This window comes from Corvus hawaiiensis, chromosome Z, assembly GCF_020740725.1.
Source record: "Corvus hawaiiensis isolate bCorHaw1 chromosome Z, bCorHaw1.pri.cur, whole genome shotgun sequence".
Lineage (NCBI taxonomy): Eukaryota > Metazoa > Chordata > Aves > Passeriformes > Corvidae > Corvus > Corvus hawaiiensis.
In genome coordinates, this window is record NC_063255.1 from 47,212,059 (window position 1) to 47,228,800 (window position 16,742).

Consider the following 16,742-nt stretch of genomic DNA (forward strand, 5'->3'; position numbering starts at 1 on the left):
CTTCTGAGCTGAGATGATGTAAACATAATAAATAGTTATGACTTTGCTAGGAGAGCATGCCAGTTCTTTCAAGTTAACTTGGGTTAAGATGTGAGCAATGAATAGCAATCTCTTTTCAGCCTGCCACTGATTTTGGTTTCCACTGTGTATTTTATTCTGGTTGCATGTTTCATGTACTGAATGGTTTTAGCTTGGTTGATGTTTAACAAAAAGAAAACTATCAATATATACATCAAGCAAAATATTACGGTTGTAAAATTACACCACCATGGATACATAACCATGTTTTTAATCACTCATAATTTCCTAGCAGAATTAAGACATTTATTTATTTCACTGCTGGTATTAGAAGAAATAGACACTTTCCTTCCTCCATTTTTCACAGTACCTCTTGTGCCTGCTGTTGGAGCCAGATGACCACATGCTGACACATTTAGAGGTTCCTATTTGTGTGTAGAAAACAATTCGTACAAGAAGTCAGCTGCATGGCATACCTTTTTTTTCCTGTTTCATTTCATGCACAATAGATTTGGAGTTCTTTATGACTGCTGTTCATATTGTGTGACTAGTTCTAGTCAAGGTACAGGAATTTGCTCCTAAGTCTAATTTCAAATTCTATGTTCTATCATCTTTTTGAAGTTCCAGTTCTTGAAATCAACTACATAACATGGTCATCTTCCATGTTAAAAAAAATAGAAATGGGTTTGTCTCATAGCTGAAGAAGAAGCTAAAAGCTCACCCTAGTCTGTGATATGAACTCACAGAGAATACAGCAAAGGCCAGACAGTTGTACAGATTTTTAAGATTACACATTTAAAGTAAGTTTACTCTATTTTCAGATATGATATATGATTTTTGACTCTTCTCATAGAATATGGAATGGTTTGGGTTGGAAGGGACCTTAAAAATCATCCAGTTCCAACTCCCGTGTCATAGGCAGGGAACCTTTCACTAGATCAGATCACTCAGAGCTCCATCCAACCTGGTCTTCTTCTCATTTCTCAGTATCATAGTTTGCATCTGCTACCTAAGATATGTATCACTGTTAAACCTAGATTGCTGTCTGTACAAATCTTTGCAGATTTGGTACTCACTGAAATCAGAGGAAGAGAGACATCTGTCATTAGTCATCAAGACGGTTAGGGTTAGATCGCTTACCCTGTCTGTTTTTGGGGTTTTTTAAGCATGTTATTATCATAAATTACATTGAAGTGATCTAGTGTCAAGAGTTAGCCAGCTTGACTTTACAGTATGCTATGGTGTTGGAATTCTGAAATTCAACATGACTTTCATAGCCAGAAGTTAGGAATATCACCATAATAATCAGCAAGTTTGTCATTTTCCTTTCATGTAACAGCTCTTCCACTAATGTCTTCTGAAGTTTTTCTAAACAGATTTCAGCTTACTTGTATTCACAGGTGCACAAATATTCCTGCATTTTGTATTTACTGATCCAGTTAGTTATTTGAAAATGTTTCTAAGTATTCTATGTCAGATGAAATGAGTAAGGATGACATAGCAGAAACAGGTAACACAGATAAATGTAATTAATAAACAAAGAGGCATATATTGCCCTATCACAGGAAACTAGGCCAGTAAGTGAATCTCTGCAGCTTGGAAGTTCATTCTTATATACAGATCAATTGAGAGGTCAGCTTACATAATTTCAAAACCAGACATCATGACTTCTATAGCAGCACTGAATCATTCAGGCTGGAAGGGATGTAGGGAGATCTCTGGTCCAATCTCTTGCTTAAAGGGGGGTCAGATGTGAGATTGTGCCAGATAGTCTTGACAATCTTCAGGGGTGAAGACAACACAACTTCTCTCTGCAATCTGTTCTGCCTCTTGACTATCTTCTGGGGGAGGAAAGTTGTTCCTAACATCCATTAGGAATTTCCTGTTTCAGTTGATGTCCTTTGTCTCTTGTCCTCCTGCTATGGTCTGCTGTGGTAAGCCCACTTCCATCTTTTCCACCCCCTCCCTATGGGATACTGGAGGATGCAATTAACTGCCCTTGAAACTATCTGCTCCAGGTTCAAAAACCCTCAGCCATGCAGCTGCTGCTGCAGATGGTCACCAACCATCTCAGTGCCCCCCTCTGAACTTTGTCCAGTTTGTCAGCATCAGTATAAACGTCCCACAATCGAACACAGGATTTCTGATAAGGTTTAATGAATGCCAAGCAGGGACTGATAAACCCTGCCCTCAATCTGTTGCCTGTGCTGCCTGCTGTTTAGGCAGCCTGGACACCACCAGTCTTCCTTGCTGCAAGGATGCAGCAGCCTTATGCTCGGCTCACTGCCCACTAAGCCAACTTTTAATGAGTAGAAGGTCATCTGTACTTGCACAGAACTAAGATGGCCCCAGGTTTCCAAATATTACGTGTTGGTGTCCCTGACAGGCTTCCTTTGGAAAAGAGTTGAGTTGGAAACACAGGATGCTTAAGGGAAAAGAGAGGAAGAGCTCTTGGTAGGTGTAAATCTTTGAGATACAGACTATTTCAAAACTGAAGGGAACCAATTCCTGAGCTGTGTGGCAGATACGCGAACCTGCCTGTTGCTTTATCACAATAGTTTCCACTTTAGATTTGGATAGTCTAAAAGAAAGTTGGGATGCATGTATTTAAGCTGGCTAATTTGTATTGATTCCTTTTCCTGATAGATAAATAGGTTGTTGTTTCTGAAGTGTAATGAACGAGGAGCATTTCACAGGTGCTTTCTCACTTTGGGACCGGCCCTTGGCTTGGACTTTTGATCTTTGCTGGGGTTCAAACATTATGCAATAAATAGTTATTCATAGTAAGGATTGATATTTTTTTTCTGTATTTTTTTCCCCTTGAGAAACAGCATTTCTTTTTGTAATGATAGTCCACAGTGTTGTGCTCTCATGCTTGTCCAGCTGTGTGGCACCTGGCAGTGACACCTGTAAAACTTGCTAGCTTAGCTTTAGGTATTGGTGCTGCCCTTTTGATTTCAATGGTCAGGAAAAGTTAAACACAAGTGAAATGTTTACAGCATCCAAGTCTTATCTGGCCACATACCTGCATGTTTATCTTCATATATCTATCTGTAGCTTGAAGGGATTGTGACATTCTTACAGTGATACATCACTTTCCCCAGTAGCATGTTACTCTATCACATCTAATTAGTGCTGCAGCCAATTTTTTGGAAAAAAAAAATATCAGCCAAATTTTGCTGCTTTATCTGCTCAGGGAACATCTTAGACCAGACTATGATTTTTCTCCTATTTATTAATTATTCTGCAGTCATGAACACTTCTTCCACACTGTTAAATGTGGATAGATCACTGAATTTTTGTAATGGATACATGCTATTAGACAGATTGGCATGGATCGCTTCTACAGGTCTTGGTGTATCTTTCAGCTCCTTTCAGCACGATGAAACATCCTACACTACGAGATCTCTCAACGTGAGATCTCTGTGCCAAACGTAAACACATGGCATCAGTGAAAGCAGGTTTCTGTGCAGGCCTTGCGTGCAAGACATCTCCCAGTGTATCTGCCTGCGGTGCATTCCCACGGTGAGGGAGTCCCGGAGGCCGGGCCTTGTCCCCTCCTGTGCCCGGCTGGGGTCGGTCCTGCACCGCAACCCGCCAGTTTACAAATTTCCCTTCAAACATGAGCGTAGTTTGAGGTCGGCGAACTGAGCCTGGAAAAGCCGAGGAGCTGCATTACTTTTCTGGCACTTAACCCGCCGTTCGACAGCGTGCAGCGACACCGCCGCACTCCGGGGTTACCCGCGGGGCTGCTCGGTGGCGCGGGTGCCTCCCCCGGCTCGGCTCGGCCCGGCCCGCCTGGGGCTCCACCAGACCCGATGCCTTCCCCCGGCCCGCCCGGGGCTCCACCAGACCCGGTGCCTTCCCCCGGCCGCCCCGTTCCGTTCCGTTCCGTTCCGTTCCGTTCCGTTCCGCCGGGTGGCTGCCGAGGGCGGTGCCTCTGTCCGCGCCGCCGGGCAGGGCGGCCCGCGCCTTCCGCTGGCGGTCCGGGCCGGCCCGGGCGGAGCGGGGCGGCAGGTGGCGCGGACGGCGCTTTGGAAAGGGGCGGGCGGCGGCGCAGGCGGATGCTGCGCTCGCTCCTCCTCCTCCGCTGTCGCCGCCGCAGCCGCCGCCTCCTGCGCCTCCCTCGTATCGCGGCGGTGGCGGGCAGGCTCCGGCCGCGGGCCCGCAGCTTCTCGCCGAGGCGGCGCGGCCTCCGCTCCCTCCCTCCTTGCCTCGGTCGCTGCCCGGCCCCGGCGCGATGTCGGGCGGTGCGGCGAGCGCCCCTAAGCCCCTCCCGTCCTCCGGGCCCAAGTCGCTGCGGGAGATGCCGCATCCCCTGGCCACGTCCAGCAGCGAGGAGATGGGGCCGGCGCTCACCCCCAGCCCCGACCTGCTCTTGCCCCGCAGCATCGCCGACAAGGTACGGCCCAGGGGAAGGGGGCACGGCATTTGAGGGGGGCGTCTGGTGTTGAAGGGGTCTCTGCATTGAAGGAGAGCAGGGAGAAGGGCTGTGTGTGTGTTTTCTTGACACATCCCTTTTCCCGGCTTCGTCTCCCCGCGGGGAGATGAAGCCCTGGGCGCTGCTGACATCCATTGCAAGAGCCCAGAGCGGCTCCGGGGGAAAAAGGCATCGTGTCCCTTGCTGCGAGGGACCGGCTGGGACACTGGTGGTCGCGCTGTCACCGGAGGGTTGCGAGAGGCAATATTTTACTTACTGTATCTGCCTGTGGCTCATACCGTCCACAGATAGATGTAAATTTTTCAGGAATTGCTGCAGCTCCTTTCCTGTCTCCTTCCTCTAAGCCCTCACGGGAAGGCTTGGAGCTGGCATTGTTTCCTTATTATCAAGTTGTCTGTGATTGTCCTTTCCAGGCTGAACTCCTGCTCACTTCTTCCCAGCACTAATGCAGACGGTGCTCTGCAGGAGTATGTGTGTCTGTTCTCCATTTCCTAGCTCTGGCATGTGTTCACAGGACGCTAGTGAACTCTGTGAAGTGCCTTCCCCGTGGTGATAATTCGGTAGTGGCAGTACAACACTGCTGATACATTAGCTACACTTGCAAGGACTTGGTATCTCTGTAGATAAGACTTCCTGAAATTTTTAAGGTAGGATTTCCTGGGAGCAAGAACTGCAAGAGGTGATACGGGCTCGAAAGCAGTTCTGGCACAGCGGGTTTGTGCATGCAAGATGTTACTGAGTTGCTGGTGGCAAGAAGTGCTTCTTCTATGGCTATTGTCCTGGGAAGTATGGAGCTGCTTCTGGGAGAACGGATCCCCTAGGCTCCAAAAGCCTTGAGGCCGTCAGCAGTATCTGGCCCAATACACTCCCATGCTACAGGAGAGTGAGTCAAGGTAGCCTGGCCTCTTCCATATTTCACCATCTGCTGTGTGCAGCTGTGATGTAGGGATTCAGCACTTCTTCCTGCCCATGTAAGGAGTCCTTTCCATGAACATTTGCCCACTGTTGCTCTAGTGAGAAGCAAGGCTTACCTTCTCTTCAGGAACTTATGCCTTCATTTAAAGAATTAGTCAGAGTTGGTGACCTGCTGAGAAAAGGGTGTGACTAAGGCAGGGGTAGAAATTGTGGAGGTTTTTGTCTGTGATAGATTGGTTTAATTATGTAACTAGGTTGTTGTGTGGCAAACGTGTAGCAGTAGAAATTGGCAGCTGCCTTCACAAATCTTGCAGCTGAGGAGCTGCATCTCTTAGCACAGTCCATCCACACTGCTAGATAGCTGGTGAGAAGCAGTGTTCTGAGGAGTTACTCACACCCTATAACGTCTTTCCTCAGTTGTCTTGAAGATCTTCTTTGCTTTTGGAGTGCAAGCAAGCTTCTCTCTACTGCTTTGAGGTTTGGAGAAGTGTATCAGTATTCCTGACAACCTGGGAGCAGAAATTAACTCCCTAGCCTCGGGCTATGGTCAGCTAACGTCTGATAAGTAGGAAAGTTCTTGCCCAGTTTTTCTGTCAGCAATAGAAATGAAATCCACCTTCCCGTACCCTGTATGTAATGCCATCCTGTTCTAGGCACTTGGCAAAGGAAAAGTGGCTGTGGTAAGTGATGTTTAGACTTGAGAGCAGTTCTGTGCTTGACCTGGAAATGGCACTAGGCTATGATCCTTGCAGAATAAAAGGATATCCAGTAGGAAGAGAATATAATTTTTTTTTCCTTCTAGCTGAATTAGCAGAAAAAGCCAAGTGTCTTATCCTCTTGATGGAAGGAGATCAACAGCTCTGCTGTATATGGGATGTCCCTTCTTCAGCTTAATACTTCACACACTGGCAAGAAAAAAAAAGTGTTAACTTCTTTCCCACCTTAGAAGAAAAATTCAGTAGACAGGTGTTCCTAGCTTTAAGGCAATGCTTGCAGTGTGTATTGTGTAGTCTAACAGAGGAAGTATGGTAAGAGGAGGTAAACTGGTAAAACCACTTTTTGGGTGGTTTGTATGTCTCAGTCTCAGAATCATGGAATGGTTTGGGTTGGAAGGGAGCTCAAGGATGATCTAGTCCAACCCCCATGCTGTAGACAGGGACACCTCTCACTAGGCCAGGTTGCTCAGAGCTCCATCCAGCCTGGCCTTCACACTTCCAGTGTTGATTTTAAAAATCTTAGTGTCTGATGGTGGATTATTGATCTTTTGAGAGACTGGCTCACTAATCAGATAACAGTGCTGAGTAACTTCAATAACTGAGTAACAAAGGGAGGTCAGCATTCAAGTCTGATTTAGGCTTAAAGCTCTGCAGTTGTTATTTATTGATTCTTGAGTAGGAGCTGTTGTAATCTTCTCTCTGGCCTTTTGGGACAGTCTGGTGGAGACTGGTACTGCACAAGTTTTGGTCGAAGTCTCCTGCTTCAAAGTGTCTTTGAGTCAGATTCTTTAAGGACAATTCTCCATATCCAGACCTGTACTAGGATATCCCTTTGGGAAGAGGGCTAGTGACGATAGCTGGCCCATCACCACGAAGTGGATAATTTGCTTTTTCTGAGTTCCTCATATTTTCTCTGAGCAAATACTTCCTAAAATCTGCTGCAAGCTACAAGTACCTAAGTGTGAAATCCTCTGAGTGGAGAAAGTTCAGAAGTAAAGGGAGGTTTTCTGTCCATAAGGTGCTTCAATTTTCACTGCCACAGATGTGTAGCTTAAAGTGGCTGAACCTCTGCTGTGCTTTGTATTCTTTAAAGCATGCTTTTCTTACTTTTTTTGATCCATTGAGTAAGAACACCACTTCAGAGTCAGGGAAACCTGGGGGACAGGAGCACCTGCCTGTGTGTCTCCTTTTGGATTTTGATTCAAATATGGGAATAATGTAGTAGTTCAGAGCCTGTGTAACTTTAAAGTCTCATAAACCTTAGGTTGCTGTTCAAGAACAGTGGCTAATGCTACTAGAGCAGAAGGTCATGGGAAAGGGAAGGCAAATCTTTTGTGCTGTTTACCGAGGCCATCTAAGTAGACTAGTCTCAAGTTTTCCAAATCGTAAGAAGAGGGCTGCAGAGCTTTTGTTGTCTTCATCCTGACTTGTAGTGGGTGATAGTTTTAGGACCAGGACGCCTTGACTTTTGATAGCATCTTACCTTTTAAATGAAAGGACATTTTAGCTAAGTACTTGACTTTCACAGTGATGCTGCAGGAAACATGAAACACTTGAGTTGTAGATTCTTGTTTCTAAAGCATTTATATATGTGTTTCTACAAAGATCTTTCTGTTCCCCTAACATCTAATTTCATAAAACATTGTCTTGACATGTGACCACCGTGTCTTTGAGTTTATTCTCCCTTCATCCTTGCTAGCTTTCAGATAAGGAGACAGTTAAAGCTGAACCTGAGTGCTGCCATGTTTGTTGTGTTTTGGGTTTTTTTTCCTTTTATTTGGTTGGGTTTTTTTAACATCAGGTGAGAGGAGAAACATGCAGCACAAAAAAAAATCCTCAAGTTGCGTGGCAGGGTTAGTCATAGAGTTAGTTGTAAAACTGAGGTCTTTCTGGTTTAGATTTTGGAACACATGCAAGCTAATTGAGATCTGGTTTTCAGGGCAGATCCTCTGCTGAGGAGGGCAAGAAAAATGGGGAAGTGTCTGTGGGTTTCTCTCTGCCTTTTTATTTTTAAAAAAGACGGAAGTTCTGCTTGCACGACTGCTTGACTCCAGTGCACAAGTTTGTCAGATTTGTTAGCAAATCTGCTCTGTGCGCTAGGATAAACACTTCAACAGTGAGGAGAAAGGCAGTATTAATAGGTTACTGAGTTCAGAGCAGAGGTGAGAAGTAGATGGTATTTTGCTGTGTGAAGAATCAGATTCAGCCCTCCTGAGGCTGTGCAGATTTAATAGGCTGCTGCCAAGAATTGGAAGTGCTAGGCTGTGCGGAGTTAGAAAGCAAGTGTTCTGTATGGCGTAGTTCCGCTGTCGTCTAGCTGTGGTCTCTGTAGACTTGTATCATCTAATAAGAGTATCTTCCTAACTAAGTAGTATTGGCTGTTCTTGCTACAGGCTGCCTTGAGACTGGCAGCTATCTGACAAGAGTCCTGATTCATACCACTGATTTCTTGCCAAGGGCTCCAAAAGCTTTCATATCCCACCTGTCCTAGGACTCAGACTCTGTTGTCCTTTTTCAGACATCTCTGACTACTTGTACTGGCCATCTTGTACTACATCTCTGACCACTGTATTTGTGGCCAGCTACCTGTAACTTTCTCAGCTTTTTTTCTTGGAAACTCTGCATACCTTGCGTTTACCTCTGTTAACTCTATACAGCTGATGGGAGCTTCAAGGCTGTTTTTCATGTAGTATATCAAGCAGATCGCAGAGCTGATGTGGAATACCAGGCTTGCAGTGAATGCATAGCTTGAATTTGCTAGGTCATGGAGATGGACTTTAAAACTCCTAGTGCAAACTTCTGGTTACTAACTGAAAACTATTGTTTGCATGCTCCTCTGCTTCCAAGTTACCACCCTGGTGAATTCCTAGAGTTCTTATTAGCACCTGATCAAATAGAAATACTTGGCATTTGCTGGAGTGCTGTTACATAGTACTTGTTCTGAAAGCCTGGCATCTCTCCAACTCAAAAAATGTACTGGGAGTCTGAAGCTCTACTTCAGCCTCCTTGGTTGCTATTTTATAATTATTGCTCTTAACTTTATCCACCCACAGATGAAACCAGTTTGCAGTATAATCTGAAAACTTAAAATAGATCTGCCTGAGCTTATACAAACTTCTTCCTTCTCTGACTAGATGGGCATCTCTGACTAGATGAGAACTTCTCTGACTAGATGGGCACCATGTATTGTTTTTTAAAGGAAGCTGGAGGTAAATTCTCAGTTGTGGGAGAGACCGAAGACTGCAGAAAGTCAAACTGAAGTTGGTGAACTTGGGAAACAATGCCAATATGGATGGATTGATCTCTGTTCCTATCTACAGGGATGCAAAAATGACAGTCACAGTGAAGTTGAGGCTGGAAGGCAGTTCTTCATATTGTCTAGTCCAACCTCTTGGCTCAGATAGAGCAGGCTGCCCAGGATGTTGTGAAGTTGTTTTTTGAATAGCTCTTTGGGCATCCTGTTCCTTCATCCAGTCACCCACAAAGTAAAATATCTTTGTCATGTTTAAGTGAAACTTACAGTATTTTAATTTTCACTAAAAAGAGTCTATCACTTCCTTCTGTACACCCTTCCATCAAATATTTATCCTTATTGATAAGATTCCCGAGCATTATTATCTCCAGGCTGTTTGCCATCTTTGAGGCATGTTGTTGGCTCTTGGTCAACTTTTTCATCAGTGTCTGTGAAGGTTTTTTTCATTCCCTGTGCCAAACTGCATTTCAGTCAATCAGCCTCCAGCATACACTGCTGGATGGGGTTGCTCCTGGCAGGTGCAGGACTTCGCATTTCCTCATGTTGAATTTTTTGAGGTATCCCACAGCCCATTTCCCCAGCCTGCTGAAGTCTTCCTGAATGACAGCACAAGCATCTGATGTATCAAGCCCTCTGTACAGTTGTATACTCTCAGTACGCTTGCTGAGGATGTACCCTGTTCCATCATTAGGTCATTAATGAAGGTATTAAGACAGTAGTGGCCCTAGTTCTCTCTGATGATGTACACCATTTGGAATTTGTGGGATCACAATGCTTTGAGCTCAGCGGTTCAGCCAGTTTTCAGTTCACTTTGCTGTACATCTGTCTGCCTTGTGCCTCATCAGATTGTCTAGGATTGTGTTATAAGAGATTTTGTTGAAAGCCCTCTTAAAGTTGAACTGTTTTAAGCTCTCTTCTTGCATGCCAGCCCAGTGATATCTTCATCGCAGGTAGGCATTGAGTTGGTTCAGCATGACTTCCCTTAAGTCCTTGCTGGCTTCTCATCACCATGTGCTTTGTGTGTTTGGAAGTGGTTTCTAATATTTGTTTGACCATTTTCCAGGGATTGAGGTGAAGTTGCCTGTCCTGTAGTTCCCTGTATCCTTTTTGAAGACAGGAGTGAGCTGTGTTTCCTAGGCCAGAAAGCTTCTAGGTACAGGCAGTTGTCTGCCACATGCTTCCTAAGTAGGCCATCAGCTCTCAAAGGCTGAGCTTGGTTGTCATCTTGTTCAAAGGAACTGCTGTCTCTTGTCCTGTTGCACAGTGTGTGTGCATGCTCTTTTCTATTCTGATTAAAAGATCTTACTTAAACCTAGCATGGCTTTCAGCATGTCATCAGTGCTCTATCCACAGTCAAGCTGCTGGCTGAAGCCAGTTTCCTGTCTTTCATTATAGTGGTGACTAGAGCTGCTTTCTGTAGCTATTCATCTCTCAGACTTGTAATACCACTTGGATAGGTTAATACCACAGTATCCTACTGAAAAGATAATGTTTGTCTTTTTTTTCCTTGTAGCCACTCTGAGGTTTGATGGTGTAGAAGCAAACTATAACACACAAGAGGACATTGGTGCTCTTACTTACAGTTGCCTTCACTTGTAGAAATGGGGAAGAGTGCTTTCATGGTATCTTACACCATAGATGCTCTAGTACTGTTGTAAAACTCAGTGGTCTCTTTATGAAACATAACTACAGCGAGTTTCTTGAATTGGCAATTCACCTCTCTTCTGAACAAGATGAAGGCTAGCTAGCAAGTTGGAACAAACACTTGCATAAGCATAACTATCTTAGTACCATTACATTTTCAATCTCTCCCGATAAAGCTAAACATAGCTTCTACTGTATAATAGTATTATTACTTTGTGGTTCTTACTTCAGCTTAATGGAGGGAGGGGTGTATACTTTGAGGTTGAATTCAGTGTTGCACATCTTTAATAATCTTTTCAACAGGATTTCTTCATACATAACGAGACAGAGTATGGAAAACAGATATTCAGAGCCTATGTAGAGGAACTTGGTTCTTCAGATGGATTTCAGAAGGATGAGGCTTGGCAATAACTTGTCAGCCGTGGTGGAAAAAGTTATGCTTGGTGGTCAGAAGGAATCCTCAGGGCTGCCTGTGCTGGAGCGCCTTAAACTTACCCAAGTAGCTGAATGCTTTGTGAGCTCATTCATGGATGGAATGGGATAACTACTTGATAAGTTCTGTTATCACAGTTGTGTGGGTGCCTCCTCCTACTATCAGTGCCTCAGGCAGCATGTCCCTGTAATTGAAGGTGGGAAGGGCAGAGAATAGAAGAATGAAGGTTTGCTGTTGACACACTCATCTGGGAGACCTTGGTTCCTAGATTAATGTGCAAACTGTTGTCCTGGTGTCCTCTAGCATTGTGGTGTATTCTTGTGGTATCTTAAACAGATGGTCTGGCAGTCACATGAGCTAGTCTGCTCCTGCTCTGAGTTGAGAGACTGGTCTCTGTAAAGGAGGTCAGGAGACAAGGCAAGGAGCTCTTTTGGTGTGGTGGGACTTAGTGCTGCTACAAGAAAATCTACTTGCCACAACTGAAGTGCATCTTTGAGATTGTAACTTGTATGTGCTTTAAGTCTGCAGAAGACTTTTAATAAGTCTATTAAAAATGGCATTTTATCTTGTGTATTTCTCAGAAATAACTTTACTGAGACTTGTTCTCTGCTGACCTTGAGCAAGATCTTAAATGCTGAGCTGTACTGACTCCTTAGGCTGTGACTGAGTTGACTGCCTGAGCCTGGTGCCAGTGCAGCTGAGATATCCAAGTTCTTGTGGCTGGGGAAAACTGCTCCCATCACTAGGATGTAATGGGGAAGAAAGGTCTGAACTCCATGGCATCTAAAACTATAAAGTAAAATCTGTGTAAAGTTACTCTTAGCAAATTATTGAAAAACAAAGGGGAACAGTTTCTTTCCAGTTACTAAAGGCAGTAACTGACAGCAAGGTAGCTACTAGCAATACTGCAATTACCAACTGAAGATGGAAAAAAAATCAGTAAGCTGTAATTATTTTAATGAGCTAGCATTTTCCAGAGCCAGTCCAGCCTAAATGGCCTTCAAAAAGGGTGAGAAGGGAGACCTAGAGGGAACTACCGACTACTCAGTTTCACCTCAATCCCTGAGAAGGGTGATGGAACAACTAATTCTGATAGTCGTCTTTATCCACAGGGAGGACAAGAAGGTGATTAGGAGTAGTCAACATGGATTCACTAAAGGTAAATCATTCTTGACCAACCTGATTTGCCTGCTGTGAAGAAACAGCTACCTGAATAGATGAGTGGAGGGATGTTGTCTTCAGCAAGGCTTCCATCTCTGTCTCTTACGACATCCTCATAGGCAAACTCGGGAAGAGTGGACTGGATGAGTGGACAGGGAGGTGGATTGAGAACTGGCTGAACAGCGGATCCCAGAGGTCATAATCAGGGTCCAGTTGGAAGCCTGTTCCTAGTGGTGTCTCCCAAGGTTCAGTACTGGGCCCAGTCTTGTTTAACTTATCCATCAGTGACTTGGATGAAGGGGCAGAGGCCTCCTCAGCAGTGTCACTGACAATGTAAAGCTGGGATGACTGGCCAATACCCCAGGGTACTGTGCAGCCCTTCAGAAGGACCTTGACAGGCTGGAGAGATGGGAGGGGAGGAACCTTCTGAAATTCAGCAAAGGCAAATGCAGGGTCCTGCACCTGGGGAGGAGCAAGCCCAGGCACCAGCACAGGCTGGGGGTGACCTGCTGGAAAGCAGCTCAGTGGAGGAGCTGGGGGTGCTGGTGGACAACAAGCTCTCCATGAGCCAGCAGTGTGCCCTGGTGGCCAAGGCCAATGGTACCCTGGGCTCCGTTCAGAAGAGCATTGCCAGCAGGTCGAGGGAGGTGGTCCTGCCCCTCTACTCAGCCCTGGTGAGGCCTCACCTGGAAATGCTGTGTCCAGTTCTGGGCTCCTCAGTACAAGAATGACATGGAGCTCCTGGAGCAGGTCCAGCAGAAGGCAACAAAGAGGATTAAGGGACTGGGGCATCTTTCTTATGAGGAAAGGCTGAAGGAGCTGGGGCTTTTCAGCCTTGACAAGAGATGACCAAGAGGGGACCCCATCAGTGTCTATGAGTATCTGAAGGCAGGGTGTCAAGAGGATGGACCAGGCTCCTCCCAGTGGTGCCAAGCAATAGGGCAAAGACCAGTGGGCAGGCAGATGCACAAGAGGTTCTTCTGAGGAAGAACTTTACTGTGCGATAGATGGAGCATTGGACAAGTTGCTCAGCGAGGTTGTGGAGTCCCCCTCATTAGAGGTATAAAAACTGTCTGGATGCAATCCTGTGCAACATGCTCTAGGTTAACCCTGCTTGAGCAGGGAGGTGGGGCCAGATGACCCAATGTGATCCCTTCCAACCTTGCCCATTCTGTGATTCTGTTTTTTGACAGATGAATTTATGGGAAAAATTCTACTTTCTGAATTGGGTGGGTCAAAGGGTCGAAAGAGATGTTGCCTTCAGCTGTAAGTGATGTTACAATACCAAAACTGTTTATTCTTCACCAGATATTTCACTGAAATCAAGAGGTATCTATCAGGGTAAGCACCTAGGGAATATGGTTAGTGGAACTAGCTGAAATGGTTCTGAAAATAAAAACAATAATCTGAAGTTTATACAACAGTCAAGGAAAGAGTTTAGCCATGAGCTGTGGTCAGAGTGGTCCTCAAAGCATAAATCCTCTTAGAGAGCATTACTGTCAGCCACATTTGGAGCTTCTACACTGCTGCTTCTAGGAAGCTATAAGCAGTAGGTAAGATGCGACTGTGGAAGTGAAAGTGGTAGTGTCTATAACCTTTAAAGGCGGGTTTCTGCTTTGTCGTTTTAGGTATCTTGGTTGAAGACTACTACTCAAGTGTGTGGGAGCAAAGACATGGCAAAAATATGTAGTACTCTGGTTTGCAGGACGATGTGGAAAATGTAAAATGTAAACTTGCTTCTAGTTTATGCCTCAAATTACAGAGAGCAGACCCTACAGTGAGAGTGACAACCTCTTCCTGTCTTGGAGTGATCAATAGTATTACTGATGTAGTGGTCTATAGTGTTATTAGTGATGGAAGGCTTACAGCAATGAAGGGCATGCTTTCGTCATGATTATCAATCTGTCCTCTGATCTCATGCTGAATTTAAGTCTGATAAAACTCCCCTGCCATTAAGTTTTCCTGTATAGTTTGCCTCACTTTTCCAGTCAGCTTGAATGATGCTGTGTATTCCTTGAAAAGGAATGCATTGCAGATGGTGTTGCTCAGGGGCAGGGAAGCCTCCTCCCCATCACCGGTGCAGATGGGGTTAGCAGCAGGCACTTTTCAGCTAACTCTGTGGCGAAAGCACTGGCATCTGGGAATGTCAAGTGATAGACTACCCTGACAGTACTCAAACCCATGATTTTCTGTGTGGAACTGTTGCCTTTGCTGTAGCTTTTTAGATGCTAGTATAAGGCAAATTGAGTGAAAATCTTCAGTATTGATGAGATGAAGTTGTGGGTTTTGGATTGTTGCCCAGAAAATCTATGGAAATTTTTAATCAATGTCATTTATTGCCAGTGATCATCTTGACCTCTTCACAATTTGTATGCTGACTTCCAGTGTGCTGACTAGCCTGCTCCTGGATCAGTATGCTTCACTTAAAGCCATGTGTGCTAAATAACTTTTGTATACCTTTGTGGCTGTGGCAAGCCTAGACCATCAACTAAAAGGTGTTCCTCTAGATAGATTAGTCTGTAGGTCTCAAGTCCATCAGTCTCTATAGATAGTTTTCTTACTGAGGAAATACTGTGTGACTGCTTTTCCTCAGTTTTTCTCCTCGAAGCAGGGACTGAAGCAGTCATGCTGTGTGGGTTTTGGTTTAGGGTTGGGTTTTTTTTCTTCCAACAGGTGAGCACTTCATTTATTTTGTACCTTTGAGAGCAAATGGATTTCTACTGGAAAATGTCTTGTGTATCAGTGGATGTAATAGAGGGATATCACTTTAATTGCACCTGCATAAACTAGCTCTGAGAGCTTCTCCAAGAATCCACTCCTCCAACTCTTCCAGGGCTTGAGATGTAAACATGAATACTCCCCTCTTATGTATCTTTGCCTCCGTTACTTGCACAGTGATACCTTGTCAGTCTGACTTGCTCTCACGAAGTCTTCACTGGTCTGCATCAGGAAAGCTAATGCAACTCATCTGAAACAGAGAGCATGAGGGAACTCACATCATAGTGTATGCATATTCTGTCTTTTTTAAATGAAATATTCACCAGGATACTACAGTGCTTTCCAGCCCTCTTACGTCTTTCCCTCCTATTTCTTCTGTGTTTCTCCCCAGTCCTTTGCATCTGTCCACATTAAAAAAACTGAGCATATTACTGTTTGCTCTCAAAGGCCAAATTAACAGTTTGGTGACACTGGGTACCTAGATAACAGATGCAACTAAACCTACTTCTAGAGAGTGAACAGAAAAAAACAAACTTCTGCATGGTGTGTCTGCAGAGCTTTAACACAGAACTGTATGTCTCTAGGAGAAGGCAGTTTAATTTGGACAAGCTTAATAAGCTGTTTCATCTGTAATCAAATATAAATCTGGTTTCTTGGATTGGAAGTGATTTAGTCATATGCAGGACTCAAATTTTCCTGCTCATAGTCTGAAATCCTGGCTGCTACTTCGCTATTTAAAGTCAGAGCTCAGCTTCTGAAAATGAAGCTTTAAACAAAACACTGGGTGTGTTAGGCTTGTTCATTAACAAGGTGCTCTTTAACATGTTAGAATGGTTTTTGGTGTTTCTGTGCACACAACTGCAGAATCCATATAACAAACAATACTACTGAAACAAAATCCTTGCATACAGACGTGGAACTTAACAGAGCTAGAGGAGATTCATAAATTCCATTATTTTCTAAATGTTTCTAAGGACATGTAGCTTCTGCTGTTTGTGGAGGCCTTTGAGCTCTGAAGAAAGACTAGAATTGGTGCCTTCTACTGAGAACTGTAGAAAGAATCTATGGCTCTTCTAATGGAGCATCCAAGTCTGCTGAAATCTTAAACTCTCTTGCTTTCCATCAGGTCATAAGTACTACTTTGTGTAGCTTAAACTTAACTGAACTAATTGTGCTGGACAGTTGCCAGCCTGGCATCTTCCTTAGGAAGATAGATGTAGCTTTCTGCAAGGATTCAAGTGCTCTGAAAACAGATGTGAGAGCTAACCTTTTATCTGGAACATCTTATGTCAAGAGAACAGCTCATCTTGTGGATGTGTTAAAATACCTCTTGACGTTTACCACATTAAGGAAGCTATGGCAATCCTGCAGTTACTCCTTGTGCTTTCTTTCCTGTTCAAAGGATATGGGGGTGTACATGTCAGCTTCGTGGCAGTTAATAAG

The 16,742-nt window shown here is 44.5% G+C and overlaps 1 protein-coding gene across 2 annotated transcripts in view; it reads left to right on the top strand.

Annotated features, from left to right (window-relative positions):
- Positions 1–4,138: 4,138 nt before the first annotated feature.
- Positions 4,139–16,742, top strand: part of SNX30 (sorting nexin family member 30) — a 67,885-nt gene continuing 55,281 nt past the window's right edge. The window contains exon 1 of one of the 2 annotated variants that reach the window (XM_048291139.1): positions 4,139–4,420. In XM_048291139.1, the coding sequence (XP_048147096.1) occupies positions 4,259–4,420 (162 nt within the window). In that variant the 5' untranslated portion in view covers positions 4,139–4,258. The remainder of the gene's footprint in view (positions 4,421–16,742) is intronic. The other variant, XM_048291138.1, reaches the window with a different exon arrangement.